This window comes from Erinaceus europaeus, chromosome 23 (genome assembly GCF_950295315.1).
Source record: "Erinaceus europaeus chromosome 23, mEriEur2.1, whole genome shotgun sequence".
Lineage (NCBI taxonomy): Eukaryota > Metazoa > Chordata > Mammalia > Eulipotyphla > Erinaceidae > Erinaceus > Erinaceus europaeus.
The window spans coordinates 3,023,219-3,037,788 of NC_080184.1; the positions used below are offsets into that span (position 1 = coordinate 3,023,219).

Below are 14,570 nucleotides of genomic sequence, written 5' to 3' on the forward strand. Positions count from 1 at the left end.
TGGGGAGACAGCATCATGGTTCTGCAAATAGATTCTCCTGCCTGAGGCTCTGAGGTCCCAGGTTTAATCCCCAGCTCTACCCTCAGTCAGAGCTGAGCAGGGCTCTGGTTAAAAAACAAGAACAAAACCCCTCATATGTAAAGATCTCTGAGAAATCAACAACAAGAAGGCAGGGCCATGGAGACAGCACAGTGATTCTGCAAAAAGACTCTCCTGCATGGGGCTCTGAGGTCCCAGGTTCCATCCCCAGCACCACCATCAGACAGAGCTCAGCAGGGCTCTGGGAAATACATATAAATAAAAAAAGAGGAAACCCAGCATGGCTTCTCTTGTACCACCTGGCAACTGTCTCCATCTGTCCCCACAGCCGCTTTGAAACAGTCAGACAGAAACTGCTGAGTGTCCTGGTGACCGAACCCACAGCCAAGAACAACACAAACTACAGCTGGCTGGGCCACCAGCTTTGCCAGCGCCACCCTCCGGGGTTGGCAGAATAGCTTGCCTGGACAGGGCGCTGCTTTGCCCAGGGTTTATGACTTGGGTTCGAGCCCAGCCCCCACTGCACTGGAGGTGCTGGGATCTCTTTCTCTCTGTCTCTATTTTTAAAAAGAATAGAAGCCTGGGGAGACAGCACATTGGTTCTGTAAAAGACTCTCCTGCCTGAGGCTCTCAGGTCCCAGGTTCAATTCCCAGCACCACCATCAGCCAGAGCTGAGCAGGACTCCTCTCTCTCTCTCTCTCTCTCTCTTTCATAAATACAGCTTTAAAAGCTCAGTAGAAGAACTAGAGAGACAGCACAATGGTTCTGCAAAAGACTCTCTTGCCTGAGACTGTGAGGTCCCAGCACCACCATCAGCCACAGCTGAGCAGGGCTTTGGGAGGGAGGGAAATCCCACATATGTAAAGAGTGTTTACAAATCAATAAGAAAAATCAGGGCAAGGGGGCAGGGGGGACAGCATAATGGCTCTGCAAAGAGACTCTCATGCCTGAGGCTCCAAAGCCCCAGGTTCAATCCCCCGCACCACCATCAGCCAGAGCTGAGCAGTGAGTACTCTGTTTTCTCTCTTTCTCTCTCTCTCTCTCTCATTAACATAAAATAAGTTGGGGCCAGACAGTGGCACACCTGGTTGAGCACACACATTACAGTGCGAAAGGACCCAGGTTCAAGCCCCCAATCCCCACCTGTAAGGGGAGGAAAGCTTCCCAAGTGGTGAAGCAGGGCTGCAGGTGTTTCTCTGTCTCTCTCCCTTTCTCTTTCTCTCTCTTTCTTTCTTTCTTTCTTTCTTTCTTCCTTCCTTCCTTCCTTCCTTCCTTTCTTTTTTTAAATATTTATTTACTTATTTCCTTTTGTTGCCCTTGTTTTATTGTTGTAGTTATTATTGATGTCGTTGTTGTCGGATAGGACAGAGAGAAATGGAGAGAGGAGGGGAAGACAGGGGATCCTTACGCCGGTCCTTGCGCTTTGCACCACCTGCTGCGCTACCGCCCGACCCCCCTCTCTCCCTTTCTGTCTCCCCCTCCCCTCTCAATTCCTCTCTGTCTCTATCCAATAATAAGCAAAGAAATAGAAACTTAAGTCTCAAGAAAACAAAAAACGGGGGCCGGGTGGTGGCGCACCTGGTTGAGCGCACCTGTTACAATGCACAAGGACCCAGGTTCAAGCCCCCAGTCCCCACCTGCAGGGGGAAAGCTTTGTGAGTAGTGAAGCAGGGCTGCAGGTGTCTGTCTCTCTCGCTCTTTATCACCCCTTCCCTCTCAATTTCTGGCTGTCTCTATCCAGTAAAGAAATAAAGATAATGAAAAAATTAAAAAATAATCAAACAAAAAAAAGTGACCCCCCAACACAACCATCACCCACCCACCCTCCTGCAGCACCACCCTCTAAATAAGAAACAAGAAGGAACCATCTCTGCTGGTTCACATTTTTTTTTTTTTCAAATTGCTGCCTATCCATCTTCATTTATAGAAGACGGAGAGAGTGTGGCCTAGAATGTCCCCAGCTGTGACCAGGGACTGTGTGCTCAGACTGACAGGGACTCAGGGCTCACACAGGCTCCTGTGCTGAACATGAATAGACCTGGGCCCTGGGTCAGACCGATGCGGTTTACAGCTAATGGTATCTGTATACTTTCCCCATGTTTGGGGGCGACTCTCTTTCCTGATCCAGCTTTCTTGTCGTATTCCCAACTCTGACACCATCTCCCCAGACAATACCTTTAGCCCACCTGTATGTTAGTTGTCAGGTGCAGGCAAAAATTACTAAAGTCATGAGCCCCCTTAAAATAGACCTAACATAGACTTCCTAGCTTCTTCCAACATAAAGACCCCCAAATCTCATCGGCTCTCTTCCTACCTTTGGGTTCCTTTTCATTAAACAATTTGTTTTAATGCTTTTCCCACCAAGTTGCAGATGCTGCCATGAGGTCCCTGGGCAGAGGACCTCACCAATGTGTCCTGGAACCCCACCTCCCCAGAGCCTCACCCTACTAGGGAAAGAGAGAGACAGGCTGGGGGTGTGGATCCACCTGCCAACACCCATGTCCATCGGAGAAACAATTACAGAAGCCAGACCTCCCACCTTCTGCTCCCCATAATGATCCTGGATCCAGACTCCCAGAGGGATAAAGAACAGGGAAGCTTCCAATGGAGGGGATGGGATACGGAGTTCTGGGGGTGGGAACTGTGTGGAATTATACCCCTGTTATCCCACAATCTAGTCAATCATTATTAAATCACGAATCAAATCAAATCACATAAAAAGGAGAGAGAGAAGGAAAAAGAGCATCACTGTCAGATGTGATGCTGAAAATGCTACTTAGAACCTAGTGCTTGAGAATCCAATGTTTTGTCCCTTGTGTCACCTCCAAAGATGAGAGAGAGAGAGAGAGAGAGAGAGAGCATTGTTCAACTCTGGCATAAATTGGTGACCAGGGATTGAACCTGCAGTCCCAGGGGACAATGAAAGGGAGACTCTGGGAGACAGAAGGCCTTGGGAAGTGGTGGCAGTGGTGGTGACAATGACTCAGGCTATCTATCCCTGACACCCGTTTTCCTCCCACCCCACACCTCCACGCCACCCCAAGACTTCCAGATCCCTGTGTGACCTCTAAGAAGGCAACCTGACTTCCCTAAGAAGAAAAAAAAAAAAAAAAGAAAAGAAAGAGCAAGGAGTCCCAGGAGGACTCCCTGGAGGAGGCCAATCTGCAGGTAGAGACTGAGTCAGCAAGTTTTTGGGACTTCCTTGGGAGGGGTTGCCTTTTTTTTTTTTTTTTTTTTTTTGGTCTCAAGTCGCTTTCAAACACTTCCGGGATTCTCTGCTTTAGAGTCTGTTGGTCCCCAAACTGGCTGGTCCCCCATGTCTCCACCCTGGGGCTTGGCTCCTTCTTGCAAAGATCATGTACCCCCAGAAATATGGGGTATACAGAAGGAGGTCACCCAGACCCCACCAGCTCCTCCTGTGCTGGATCTCCTAGGGTGTGTGTGTGTGTGTTGGGGGGAGGTGACAGTCTCCCCATCTTTTGACAGAAGTCACCCCCCCCCACCCCCAGTCATGCAGAACTGGGAACCAGGGGTGTGGACACACCCCATTCACAAGAGGGGAAATGACAGATGCCTCAGGGCTTCTTCTTTCTAGAATGACTGTCCCATCTGTCTCCCCAGCAACCTACCACCCCCTGGGACCCCAACCCCAGACCCACTGGAACGCCCCCACTCCTACCCCCCCAACCTCTCCGCTTCCCTCAAGCTGTGATACTCCAGGGGTGCTCTGTCTCCATCCAGAGATGACAAGAGGGGAGAAGTGACGGACAAAGAGAAGTCACTGACCGCCGAGTACAGAGTACAGAAGGACCGAAGTGTGTGTGGGGGCACAGGTCAGGCCAAGAGGCCTGAAGGAATGGGGGGGGGGGGTTTTCCTGCCCTGCCCACCCCCCTGCAAACAACAACAACAACAACAACAACATCTTCTAACCAGCCTCTTTCAACCTCGCCGCCTTTGCCCAGACATCCTGCCTTCCATCCATCAGGTGGGTGTCTGGTCCCGGGGGCTGGAGGAGGTAGGCATCTGGGACTCCCCCCCTTTTTTCTCCCCCCATACACACAACATGAGCATCCACAGGGGTCCACTAGGACCCTCGGTATCACCTTGCCTGCTGAATCCAGCCTCTCAGATACTCAGATCCTCCTCCTCCATCCAGCCCCCACTTCAGTCTCTCCCGATGGACTTACCATGGTGGGGAGGGGCGCGCTCAGCGTCTGCAGCCCTGGGGGCAAAGGGGTGTTGTCCCAATAGTTGATGGCGGGGTGATGGAGGGGTGCAGGCTCAGGGGGGTGGCTGGGTCATGGCTCTGTTCACTGCCCGCAGGGACTCCCAGCTCTGAGTTCCTCTTACAACAGACCCCCGTCTTACTTCCTTTAGCGGGAGGGGCCGGTGGGTGGAGGGAGGAGACGGCCCCTCTGGCTGGGGGTGGGGGGACAGCTCCCAGCAGCCGCCAGGGGGGTGCTGTCGGGCCCCTCTCCAGCACCAAACACAGGGGGGAGGTTGTCTGAACCCCCCATTCTGCTGATCTTGGGGTACAGGGATGCAAGCTAAAACACTAGACACTGAAGCATGAGGTCCTGGGTTCGAGTCCTTGCTAGAACTCTAACACATGGGCCAGACTGATGCCCTGCTTCTCTTGTCTTTCACTGACACAGAAATCAAATCTTTTGTACGAGTTCATTTTTAGGGGGCGGGGCGGTGGTGCAGCTGGTTAAGCAAATCTGCCACCATGCACAGGGTCCTGGGTTCGAGTCCCCCCTCCCCCCATCCCCACCTGCAGGGGTGGTGGAGCAGGGCTGCAGGTGTCTCTGTCTCTCTATCACACCCTTCCCTCTCGATTTCTGGTTGTCTCTCCCCAATAAGTCAATAAAGATAATTAAAAAAAAATAGACAGGGAGTTTCCCATGAGACAGAGAATAAAAGAGAGACAGAGACAGACCAGGGATCGAATGAGAGAAACCTCAGGCTTCTAAGTCTGATTCTGTACTAGCTGAGTTAGTTACTTACTTTTTTTTTTTTTCCTGGATTTTCTTCATTTTCTTAAAACTGGAAAAAAAAAAAAAAAAGCAAGGGTCTGGGAGGTGGTGCAGTGGATAAAGCACTGGACTCTCAAGCAGAAGGTCCCGAGTTTGATCCCCAGCATCATATGTGCCAAAGGGAAGCTTTGCTTCTGCCTCATTAATTAATTACTTTTTTAAAAGGGGGCGGGGACCGGGGAGACAGCATCATGGTTCTGCAAAGAACTCTCCTGCCTGACGCTTTGACATTCCAGGTTCAATCCCCAGCATCAACACCACCACCATCAGCCAGAGCTGAGCAGGGCTCTGATGAAAAATCAGTAATAAAGGAATGAATGAAAAGATAGATGTTGTCTGTCCACATTCAGACCTTTGGGACAAGACACAGCGACCCCTGGTGGCTAAACTTTGCAACTGCTCACTTGCAAACCTCAGGGCTCAAACAGATTTCATAGTGGTTATATAACGCTAAAAGGCTTCTCTGCCTGAGGCTCTGAGGTTCCCCGGTTCAATCCCCAGCACCACCATTAACCAGAGCCGACCATATGTAGAGAGTGCTTACAAATCAATAAGAGAAAAAAGACAAGCCCTGAGAGACAGCCTCATGGTTCTGCAACAAAACAAAACAAAAGAGACTCTGAGGTCCCAGGTTCAATTCCCAGCACCACCATCAGCCACAGCTGAGCAGGGCTATGGTTAAGAAAGAAAAAAAAAGGGGAGGGGATAGCATAATGGCTATGCAAACAGACTCAACTTTCATGCTTGAGGCTTCATAGTCCCAGGTTCAATCCCCAGCACCACCATAAATCAGAGCTGAGCAGGGCTCTCGTTAAAAAAAAAAAAAAAAAAAAGAGGGGGGGGTCATCTGGAAGGCTTCTGGGAGGTGGCAACATTTGCACTGATGCAGAAAGAGAAGCTGGACTTAACTGGGTGAGAGTGAAGGGAAGGGGACAGTTCTATTGAAGGCCCCAAGGTAGGGAAATGGTGGGGAGGTTGTGGGGTGTTGGGGGGATGGGACAGGGTGCCCTCCTGAATGACAGACAGACTCCAGAGCTATTTTTTCCCCTTTCACCCTAAAACCATTGGGCCGTCATCTGCACAGGGCAAACAGTCTTTGGGGGGGGGCGTTGGGCACCATCTGTAGCTGCTTGAAGTTTGGGGGTTCAGTGAGGGAGAAGGGTTCACAGCACAGAGAGACACCCACACAGAGACATCTACACAAGACAGAACTTTATTGATGCATGGCTTCTTGGTGGGGGAAAATTGGGGGGTGGGGAAAAGGCCCTGGGCAGGGGCCTGTAGCACCATGAGGCGTAGGTCTGTGTGTATGTGGTGGGCAGCCTGGAAGTTGGGGTGTCCTTGGGGCAGGCCAGGCAGAGGCTGGGGAGTGGGAGGGGGGAAAGGTGGTCTCCCCAATTCTGTTTCACTCCTGTAGCTGGTCTGTTCAGGGAGACGGTCCTAAGCGGGTCCCGCCATCCCAGATTAACACGGACACCCAGCCACCCACCCCAGAGCTGAGTTCTAGCCAGTGCTGGGGTGGGGAACAAGTCATTGTCACTCTTCACAGTACAAATTCCCATCTAACGGGGTGCAGAGTGTTGGGGAGGGTGGTCTCTAGCAGCTGGAAAAAATGGGCTGCCCGTGTGTGTGTGTGTGTGTGTGTGTGTGTGTGTACACGGGGAAAGGGGGATCCCCAGTAGCTAACCACTTTGTCTCCCTCCACCAGGGGCCCTGCAGGGGTTCCAATAAATTACTCCCCGCTCCCACTCGCTCCCTGGGGCACCATCAGGCAGACCAGGCCCTCTCCCCCCACTACCCACCAATCCACCAATTCAAGTCTCCCCCCCCCAAAAAAAAATAATAAAACCAAAAACCCAACAAAACCTCCCCTTCTTTGCCCAGCGCGCCCCCTAGCGGCCCTGGCAAGTTTTACAGCACATCTGGCGGAAGTAGGCTCGGCTGCAGAACTGGAATTTGAACACCAGGGGGCAGTAGGCAACCTTGTTCACATCCTTGCATTCTGCACCAGGGGAAGGGGGAGAAAAAAATTATTATATTATTATTTTTGTGGGGGGGTGTCAGAGCTTCTCTGCACCTGCCTCCTTTGTTTCACTTGTCAAAGGTCATTTGGCTACTGGAAAGATTTCAGCCGGGGCAGGGAGGAGACAGCATCATGGTTCTGCAAAGAGACTCTCCTGCCTGAGGCTCTGAGGGTCCAGGTTCAATCCCTAGCACCACCAGCAGCAGAGCAGAGCAAGAGAAAAAAAAAATTATACCTGCAGGGGGAAAGCTTTGCAAGTGGTGAAGCAGGGCTGCAGGTGTCTCTCTGTCTCTCTCCTTTCCCCCCCTCCCTCTCAATTTCTGGCTGTCTCTATCTTATAAATAAAGATAATAAAAAGATTTAGGGAACTGGGGAGTGGCACAGTGGGTTAAGCGCACATGGCGCGAGTGGCAAGGACCGGCGGAAGGATCCCGGTTCGAGCCCCCGGCTCCCCACCTGCAGGGGAGTCGCTTCACAGGCGGTGAAGCAGGTCTGCAGGTGTCTGTCTTTCTCTCCCCCTCTCTGTCTTCCCCTCCTCTCTCCATTTCTCTCTGTCCTATCCAACAACAACGACAGCAATAACAACAACAATAATAACAACAACAACAGTGATAACAAAAGGGAAAAAATAAAAAGTTAAAAAAATAAAGTTAATAAAAAGGTATTTTAATTACAATAACTAAATAATAGTAATAAAACATTTCAGTCAGAGGTGCAGGGGCCGGGGCTCAGTTATTAAGTTATGAAAGAGAGGCCTGGGAGACACCACAGTGGTTCTGCAAAAAGACTCTCCTGCCTGAGGCTCTGAGGATCCAGGTTCAATCCCCACCCAGCACCACCACCAGCCAGACCTGTGCAGGGTTGTGGGAAATATAAACTAACTAAGTAACTAACTGTGTGTGTGTGGCAAATCCTGCTGTGTTGGTGGATTTCTGGGGTTCCTTGAAAGGCTCACATCACAGTGCACAAGGACCCAGGTTCAAGCCCCCGGCCCCCACTTGCAGGCGGGAATCTTCACAAATAGTGGAGCAGGTTTGCAGGTGTTCTGTCTTTTCTTGTTTTTGTTTTATTTTGGATAGAAACAGAGAGTAGTTAAGTGGGGAGAGAGAGATTGAGATTGTAACCCTTGGTCACCACTTATGAAGCTTCCCCCCCTGCAGGTGAGGACCAGGGACTTGAACCCAGATCTTTTTAAAAAATATATTTATTGTGGTCCAGGAGGTGGCACAGTGGATAAAGCATCGGACTCTCAAGCATGAGGTCCTGAGTTCAATCCCCTGCAGCACATGGACCAGAGTGATGCCTGGCTCTTTCTTTCTCTCTCTCTCTCTCCTGTCTTTCTCATAAAGAAACCTGTACAAAGATAGGAATAAAGTCACATTTAAAATAAAAAATCAATCTATTTACTTATTTATTGGATCAAGTCAGAGAGAAATTGGAAGGCAAAGGGGAGAGAGAGGTGGAGGGAGACAGACAGAGAGACGCCTGCAGACCTGCTTCACCACTCATGAGGCTTTGCCCCTGCAGGTGTGGGGCCGGGGGGAGGGGTCTCAAACCCCAGTTCCTTGCCCCTGGTAACTCAGCCACCCAGTCCCCGAACCCAGATTATTATTATTTTTTTGCCTCCAGGGTTATCACTGGGGCTTGGTGCCTGCACCACAAATCCACTGCAACTGGAGGCTATTTTTTCCCCCTTTTTTGTTGCCCTTGTTGTTTTATCATTGTGGTTATTATTATTGTTGTTGTTGTTATTGGTGTCCTAGATATTTTTTAAAAATTTATATTTATTTCTTTTCCCTTTTGTTGCCCTGGTTTTTTATTGTTGTAGTTATTATTATTGTTGTTATTGATGTCGTCATTGTTAGATAGGACAGAGAGAAATGGAGAGAGGAGGGGAAGACAGAGAGGGGAGAGAAAGACAGACACCTGCAGACCTGCTTCACCGCCTGTAAAGCGACTCCCCTGCAGGTGGGGAGCCGGGGGCTCGAACCGGGATCCTTGCACTTTGCTACGGCCCGTCTCCCCCAGATTTTTTTTTTAAATATTCTGTCGTATGTGTTCTCAACTCTCTCTCTGTCTCTATCCACAAAATTAATAGATTAATAAGTGGTATTTTGCATTCAGAGAATGGTGCAAAGGGGCCTGCACCCACCCACCCTCAAAGCCCCCCAGCAACACCCCGCCACCACCCAGCCCTGCACGCACCTTCGGGGCCGTCGCCAGGGGGCGCGCTGTCACACCTGGCCTCGCAGTGCTGGGTGGCGGGTGGCCGCAGGGCCTCGGCGCACTCCCTGGACGGCTGTCCCGCGTGGCCGGTGCACCGCACCGAGCGCTGCTGCTGGCCTGCACCGCACTGCGCCGAGCACTGCAAGGGATGCAGGGTGGGGTGGGAGGCACGGTGCATGGGGGGACCCCCCACCCTCTCCTGCACCCCTCCTCCTCCTCCTCCCTACCTCGCCCCACTCTCCCGCCACCCAGCGGGCCGGGGGACAGCGACGAAGGTTGCAACGCATGGTGGCCGGCGGCTTGGCTGCGGGGGAGCAGTGCGCGGCGGGCAGGGGTGGCGCGGTGGTCAGCGCTCTTGCAAAGAACCACGCGGTGGCGGAGGCCCGGGCCGCAGCTGGGGGTGCACTGCGGTGGGAGGAAGATGGGGCGCGGTGGCTACGTTAATGGGGTCCCTGCCAGGGGCCCTTTGTGTGTCTATGTGAGTGAAAGTGGGGGACTGGGTTGCACGCCCCCACCACCGTCAAGGGTTCAGGGCAGGAGGACACGGTGGGTTTTTTTTATTTTGGGGGGGCTGGCTCTGATGGAGGGGCTGGGGGCGGGGCAGCGAGCGGGAGGGGGGGGGGGAGGGTTGGCTGTGCCGTCTAGGGTGGTCCCTTGGATGGGGGGACGTGGGGCTGGAGGTGACAGAGACCCTCAGTGGGCACCCCTCATAGGCTTCTTGGGGTTCCCTCTCTAGGTCTGCACAGAGGGTGGGGGCACCAGGAAGGGGTGCTCGAACCCTGGTTCTTGCCCCATCCATGGGGGGGGAGCAGCTGGGGCTACAAGCAGGGGTATCTGACCCCCATGCTCCCCATCTTTAGTGGCCCGCTGGAGGCAGGAGGTGGGGTCACAGGAAGGGGTGGCCAGCCCGCCCCGTCGAGGGTGCCCCCTAGTGGCTGGGAGCTGTGGCCACAGGGACCCCCCCACCCCTTTCCGCCCTGTCAAGGGTGCCCCCAATTGGCAGGAGGAAGTGTCACCCACCCCCCTGCCCGCCCCATCCAGGGTGCCCCCTAGTAGCTGGGAGCTGTGGCCACAGGGACCCCCCCACCCCTTTCTGCCCCATCGAGGGTGCCCCCAATTGGCAGGAGGAAGTGTCACCCACCCCCCTGCCCGCCCCGTCCAGGGTGCCCCCTAGTGGCTGGGAGCTGTGGCCACAGGGACCCCCCCCAACCTTGCCCACCTCGTCGAGGGTGCCCCCGGGTGGTTGAAGGGTGTGGCTACAAGAAGTGTCACCTACCCCCCCCACACCCACCCCGTCGAGGGTGCCCCTGGGTGGTTGAAGGGTGTGGCTACAAGAAGTGTCAACTACCCCCCCCACACCCACCCTGTCAAGGGTGCCCCCTAATGGCTGGAAGCTGTGGCCACAGGGACCCCCCCCTACCCTTGCCCACCCCATCGAGGGTGCCCCCAATTGGCAGGAGGAAGTGTCACCCACCCCTCTGCCCGCCCCGTCCAGGGTGCCCCCTAGTGGCTGGGAGCTGTGGCCACAGGGACCCCCCCAACCTTGCCCACCCTGTCGAGGGTGCCTCCGGGTGGTTGAAGGGTGTGGCTACAAGAAGTGTCACCTACCCCCCCACACCCACCCTGTCGAGGGTGCCCCCCTAATGGCTGGAAGCTGTGGCCACAGGGACCCCCCTTACCCTTGCCCACCCCATCGAGGGTGCCCCCAATTGGCAGGAGGAAGTGTCACCCACCCCCCTGCCCCGCCCCGTCCAGGGTGCCCCCTAGTGGCTGGGAGCTGTGGCCACAGGGACCCCCCCAACCTTGTCCGCCCCGTCGAGGGTGCCCCCCGAGTGGTTGAAGGGTGTGGCTACAAGAAGTGTCACCTACCCCCCCACACCCACCCTGTCGAGGGTGCCCCCTAATGGCTGGAAGCTGTGGCCACAGGGACCCTCCCTACCCTTGCCCACCCCATCGAGGGTGCCCCCCAATTGGCAGGAGGAAGTGTCACCCACCCCCCTGCACGCCCCATCCAGGGTGCCCCCTAGTGGCTGGAGGTTGTGGCCACAGGGACCCCCCCCCACCCCTTTCCGTCCCGTCCAGGGTGTCCCCAATTGGCAGGAGGAAGTGTCACCCACCCCCCTACCCACCCCATCCAGGGTGCTCCCTAATGGCTGGAAGCTGTGGCCACAGGGACCCCCCTACCCTTGCTCACCCCATCCAGGGTGCCCCCAATTGGCAGGAGGCAGTGTCACCCACCCCCCTGCCCGCCCCATCCAGTGTGCCCCCTAGTGGCTGGGAGCTGTGGCCACAGGGACCCCCCCACCCCTTTCTGCCCCGTCAAGGGTGCCCCCAATTGGCAGGAGGAAGTGTCACCCACCCCCCTGCCCGCCCCGTCCAGGGTGCCCCCTAGTGGCTGGAGGTTGTGGCCACAGGCAGGGGCCGCCCAATGTGGGTGCCCGAGGGGGTGTGGGTGCTGACCTCCGACCAGTCCAGCGCAGCCCACTCGGGTGGACAGGCGGGGCCCCTGCAGGCCTCGAGCACCGGCGGGCGCGGCTGCGGGCAGGCACTGTCGTCCAGGGCCTTCTCCTCGACGGCAGACACGCGGCGCTGGCACACGACCGACCGGCTGCGCACCCCCCGCCTCGCAGCTCCGGCTGCAGCGCGACCAGTTCCCCACCACCCAGCTGCAGGGTGGGGGGCGGGAGAGACCGGGTGCTCACCCAGGGCCCCGGGTGCCGCACCCATCATCTCCCTGGCACCCAGCACCCTGCCTTCTGCCCAGGGGTGCCCCAGGAAGGAGGGGGCACAGTGGCTAAAGCACTGCATTATTATGCATAAGATCCTGGGTTCGAGCCCTGGCATTGCATGTGCCAGAGGGACCCTCTGATTCTCTCTCCGGATATTATTATTATTTAAAAATATTTCTTAATATTGATTTATTGCCTTTTTGTTGACTTTGTTGTTGTAGTTATTATCGTTGCTGTTACTGCTGTCATCGTCGTTGGATAGGACAGAGAGAAATGGAGAGAGGAGGGGAAGACAGAGAGGGGAGAGAAAGACAGACACCCTGCAGCCCTGCTTCACCACTTGCAAAGCTTTCCCCCTGCAGGTGGATACCTGGAGCTCAAACCCGTGTCCTTGCACATTGTAACATGTGTGCTCAACCAGGTGCGCCACCACCCAGCCCCCTTTTATTATTGTTGTTATTTATTTACTTATTTATATTTATTTATTTTTACCCAGAGCCCTGCTCAGTTCTGGCTGCTGGTAGTGCTGGAGATTGAACCTGGGACATCCAAGCTTCAGGTAGGAGATTTTTTTTTTTTTCCCCCAGACCACTGATCAGCTCTGGTTTATGGTGGTGCAGGGGATTGAACCTGGGACTTTGTCGCCTCAAGCTTGACAGTCTATTTGCATAACCATGATGCTATCTACCCTGCCCAGGCAGGGACAGTCTTGTGCTATTCCTGCCACCACCACCCCCACACTGTCTCTCTTTTTAGCTCATACAATCAATCTAACAAATCTTTTAAAAAGAGGGGTTGGAGGCGCCGGGCGGTGGCATGCTTTGGTTAAGTGCACATATTAGCAGGCTCAAGGATCCAGGTTCGAGTCCCAGGTTCTCACCTGCAGAGGGTTTGGGGGAAGGGATGCTTCACCCGTGGTAAAGCAGGGCTGCAGGGGTCTCTGTCTCTTTCCCTCTCTACTTCCCCCCTCCACACCCAATGTCTCTCTGTCCTATTAAATAAAAAATAGAAAGAAAGAAGGAGAAAAAAAAAAGAGCTCCATGGTTTGAGCCCTGGCATCGCATGTGGTCTGCTCTCTTTCCTTTCTTCCGTCTTCCCTTCTTCCTCCCTTCTCTTTCTTTTTTCTCCTCTCTCGCTTTTTTACAGGACAGAGAGGAACTGAGAGGGTGGGGGAGAAAGACAGGAGGGGAAAAGAAAAAGAGAGACACCTGCAGGACCTGCTTCACCATTCATGAAGCTTCTCTTCTCCCCCCAACCCCCTCCCCACACACACCCTGTAGGTGGGGATCGGGGGCTTGAACCCAGGTCTTTGCACATGGTAATGTGTGTGTTCAGCCACTGTGCCTCTGCCTGCCCCCCTCATGGTTTTGCAGAGACTCTCCTGCCTGAGGCTCCAAAGTCCCCGGTTCAGACCCCCCACCCCTACCCCCGCACCACCATCAGCCAGAGCTGAGCAGGGCTCTGATGAAAAGCGAGAAAGAGAGAGAGGGAAGGAGAGGGAGAGAAGGAGAGAGAGAGAGAGAGATGAAACAGCTCAGAGGTAGTACAGTGGCTAGAACACCGGGCTTGCACTCACATTTCAAGTCACCTGTGAAAGCATTCCCCCCCTCAAAAGCGAAGACTAACTTGGGGGGGTGCTTTGGCTCTGAATTGTCAGAGACCCCCCCCAACACGACCCCACAGGGGGGTGCACGGGCCTCCTCCCCCATGACCCCAGTCTCCACTCACTCGGGGCGGGCAGGGCTCAGTGTTGCAGGCGCGCTCTCTCTTGGGGAGCTTGCTGTGGGCGCTGCAGTAATGGGGGGCCACGGTGGAGCTGTGCAGCTGGCTGCGACACTCCACGACTTGCACCTGGCTGCCTGGAGGTGGCGGCGGGGGATTGGGGCAGAGGGCTGGCTCAGGCCTGCATCCCACCAGCGGCTGTCTCTTGCATTGGGTGGAGTGGGGGGGTGGGGGTGGGGGTAGGGGTGGGGGTGATGGGGGGTGGCACCAGCATTCGCCGTTCTATCCTCCCACCCCGGGATGCGAGAACACTCAGCCTCACCGCCTGCGCACTGGGCGGAGCATTTGGTCCAGGGTGCGTAATGCCAGGCGTAGGGGGGCAGCGCGTCCCGGGCGATGGGTGCGTTGAAGCGGTAGCGGAGAGTGGTGAGCTTGGTCTGGGACTGCACCTGCCAAGGGGTATCCAAGCCCAGGTGTCCAGGGCCAGTTGGGGACAGAAGACTGGAACCTGGGAGTCGGGTGGTGGCGCAGCGGGTTAAGCGCACGTGGCGCAAAGCGCAAGGACCAGAGTAAGGATCCCGGTTGGAGCCCCGGCTCCCCACCTGCAGGGTAGTCTCTTTACAAGTGGTGAAGCAGGTCTGCAGGTGTCTGTCTTTCTCTCCCCCTCTCTGTCTTCCCCTTCTCTCTCCATTTCTCTCTGTCCTATCCAACAACAACGACATCAATAATAACTACAACAATAAAACAGCAAGGGCAACAAAAGGGAAGAAATAAATAAATACTTGAGAGAGAG

The 14,570-nt window shown here is 54.8% G+C and overlaps 2 protein-coding genes across 2 annotated transcripts in view; both read right to left on the minus strand.

The window, feature by feature from the left end:
- Nucleotides 1-4,387, minus strand: part of MYO1F (myosin IF) — a 47,732-nt gene extending 43,345 nt beyond the window's left edge. Inside the window, exon 1 of the mRNA XM_060181555.1 lies at nt 4,229-4,387. Coding sequence (XP_060037538.1) covers nt 4,229-4,231 — 3 coding nt within the window. The 5' untranslated portion in view covers nt 4,232-4,387. The remainder of the gene's footprint in view (nt 1-4,228) is intronic.
- Nucleotides 4,388-6,274: 1,887 nt separating this feature from the next.
- Nucleotides 6,275-14,570, minus strand: part of ADAMTS10 (ADAM metallopeptidase with thrombospondin type 1 motif 10) — a 40,246-nt gene continuing 31,950 nt past the window's right edge. Inside the window, 8 exon segments of the mRNA XM_060181610.1 lie at nt 6,275-7,079; nt 9,306-9,465; nt 9,554-9,658; nt 9,660-9,731; nt 11,787-11,945; nt 11,947-11,995; nt 13,788-13,914; nt 14,100-14,226. Coding sequence (XP_060037593.1) covers nt 6,970-7,079; nt 9,306-9,465; nt 9,554-9,658; nt 9,660-9,731; nt 11,787-11,945; nt 11,947-11,995; nt 13,788-13,914; nt 14,100-14,226 — 909 coding nt within the window. The 3' untranslated portion in view covers nt 6,275-6,969.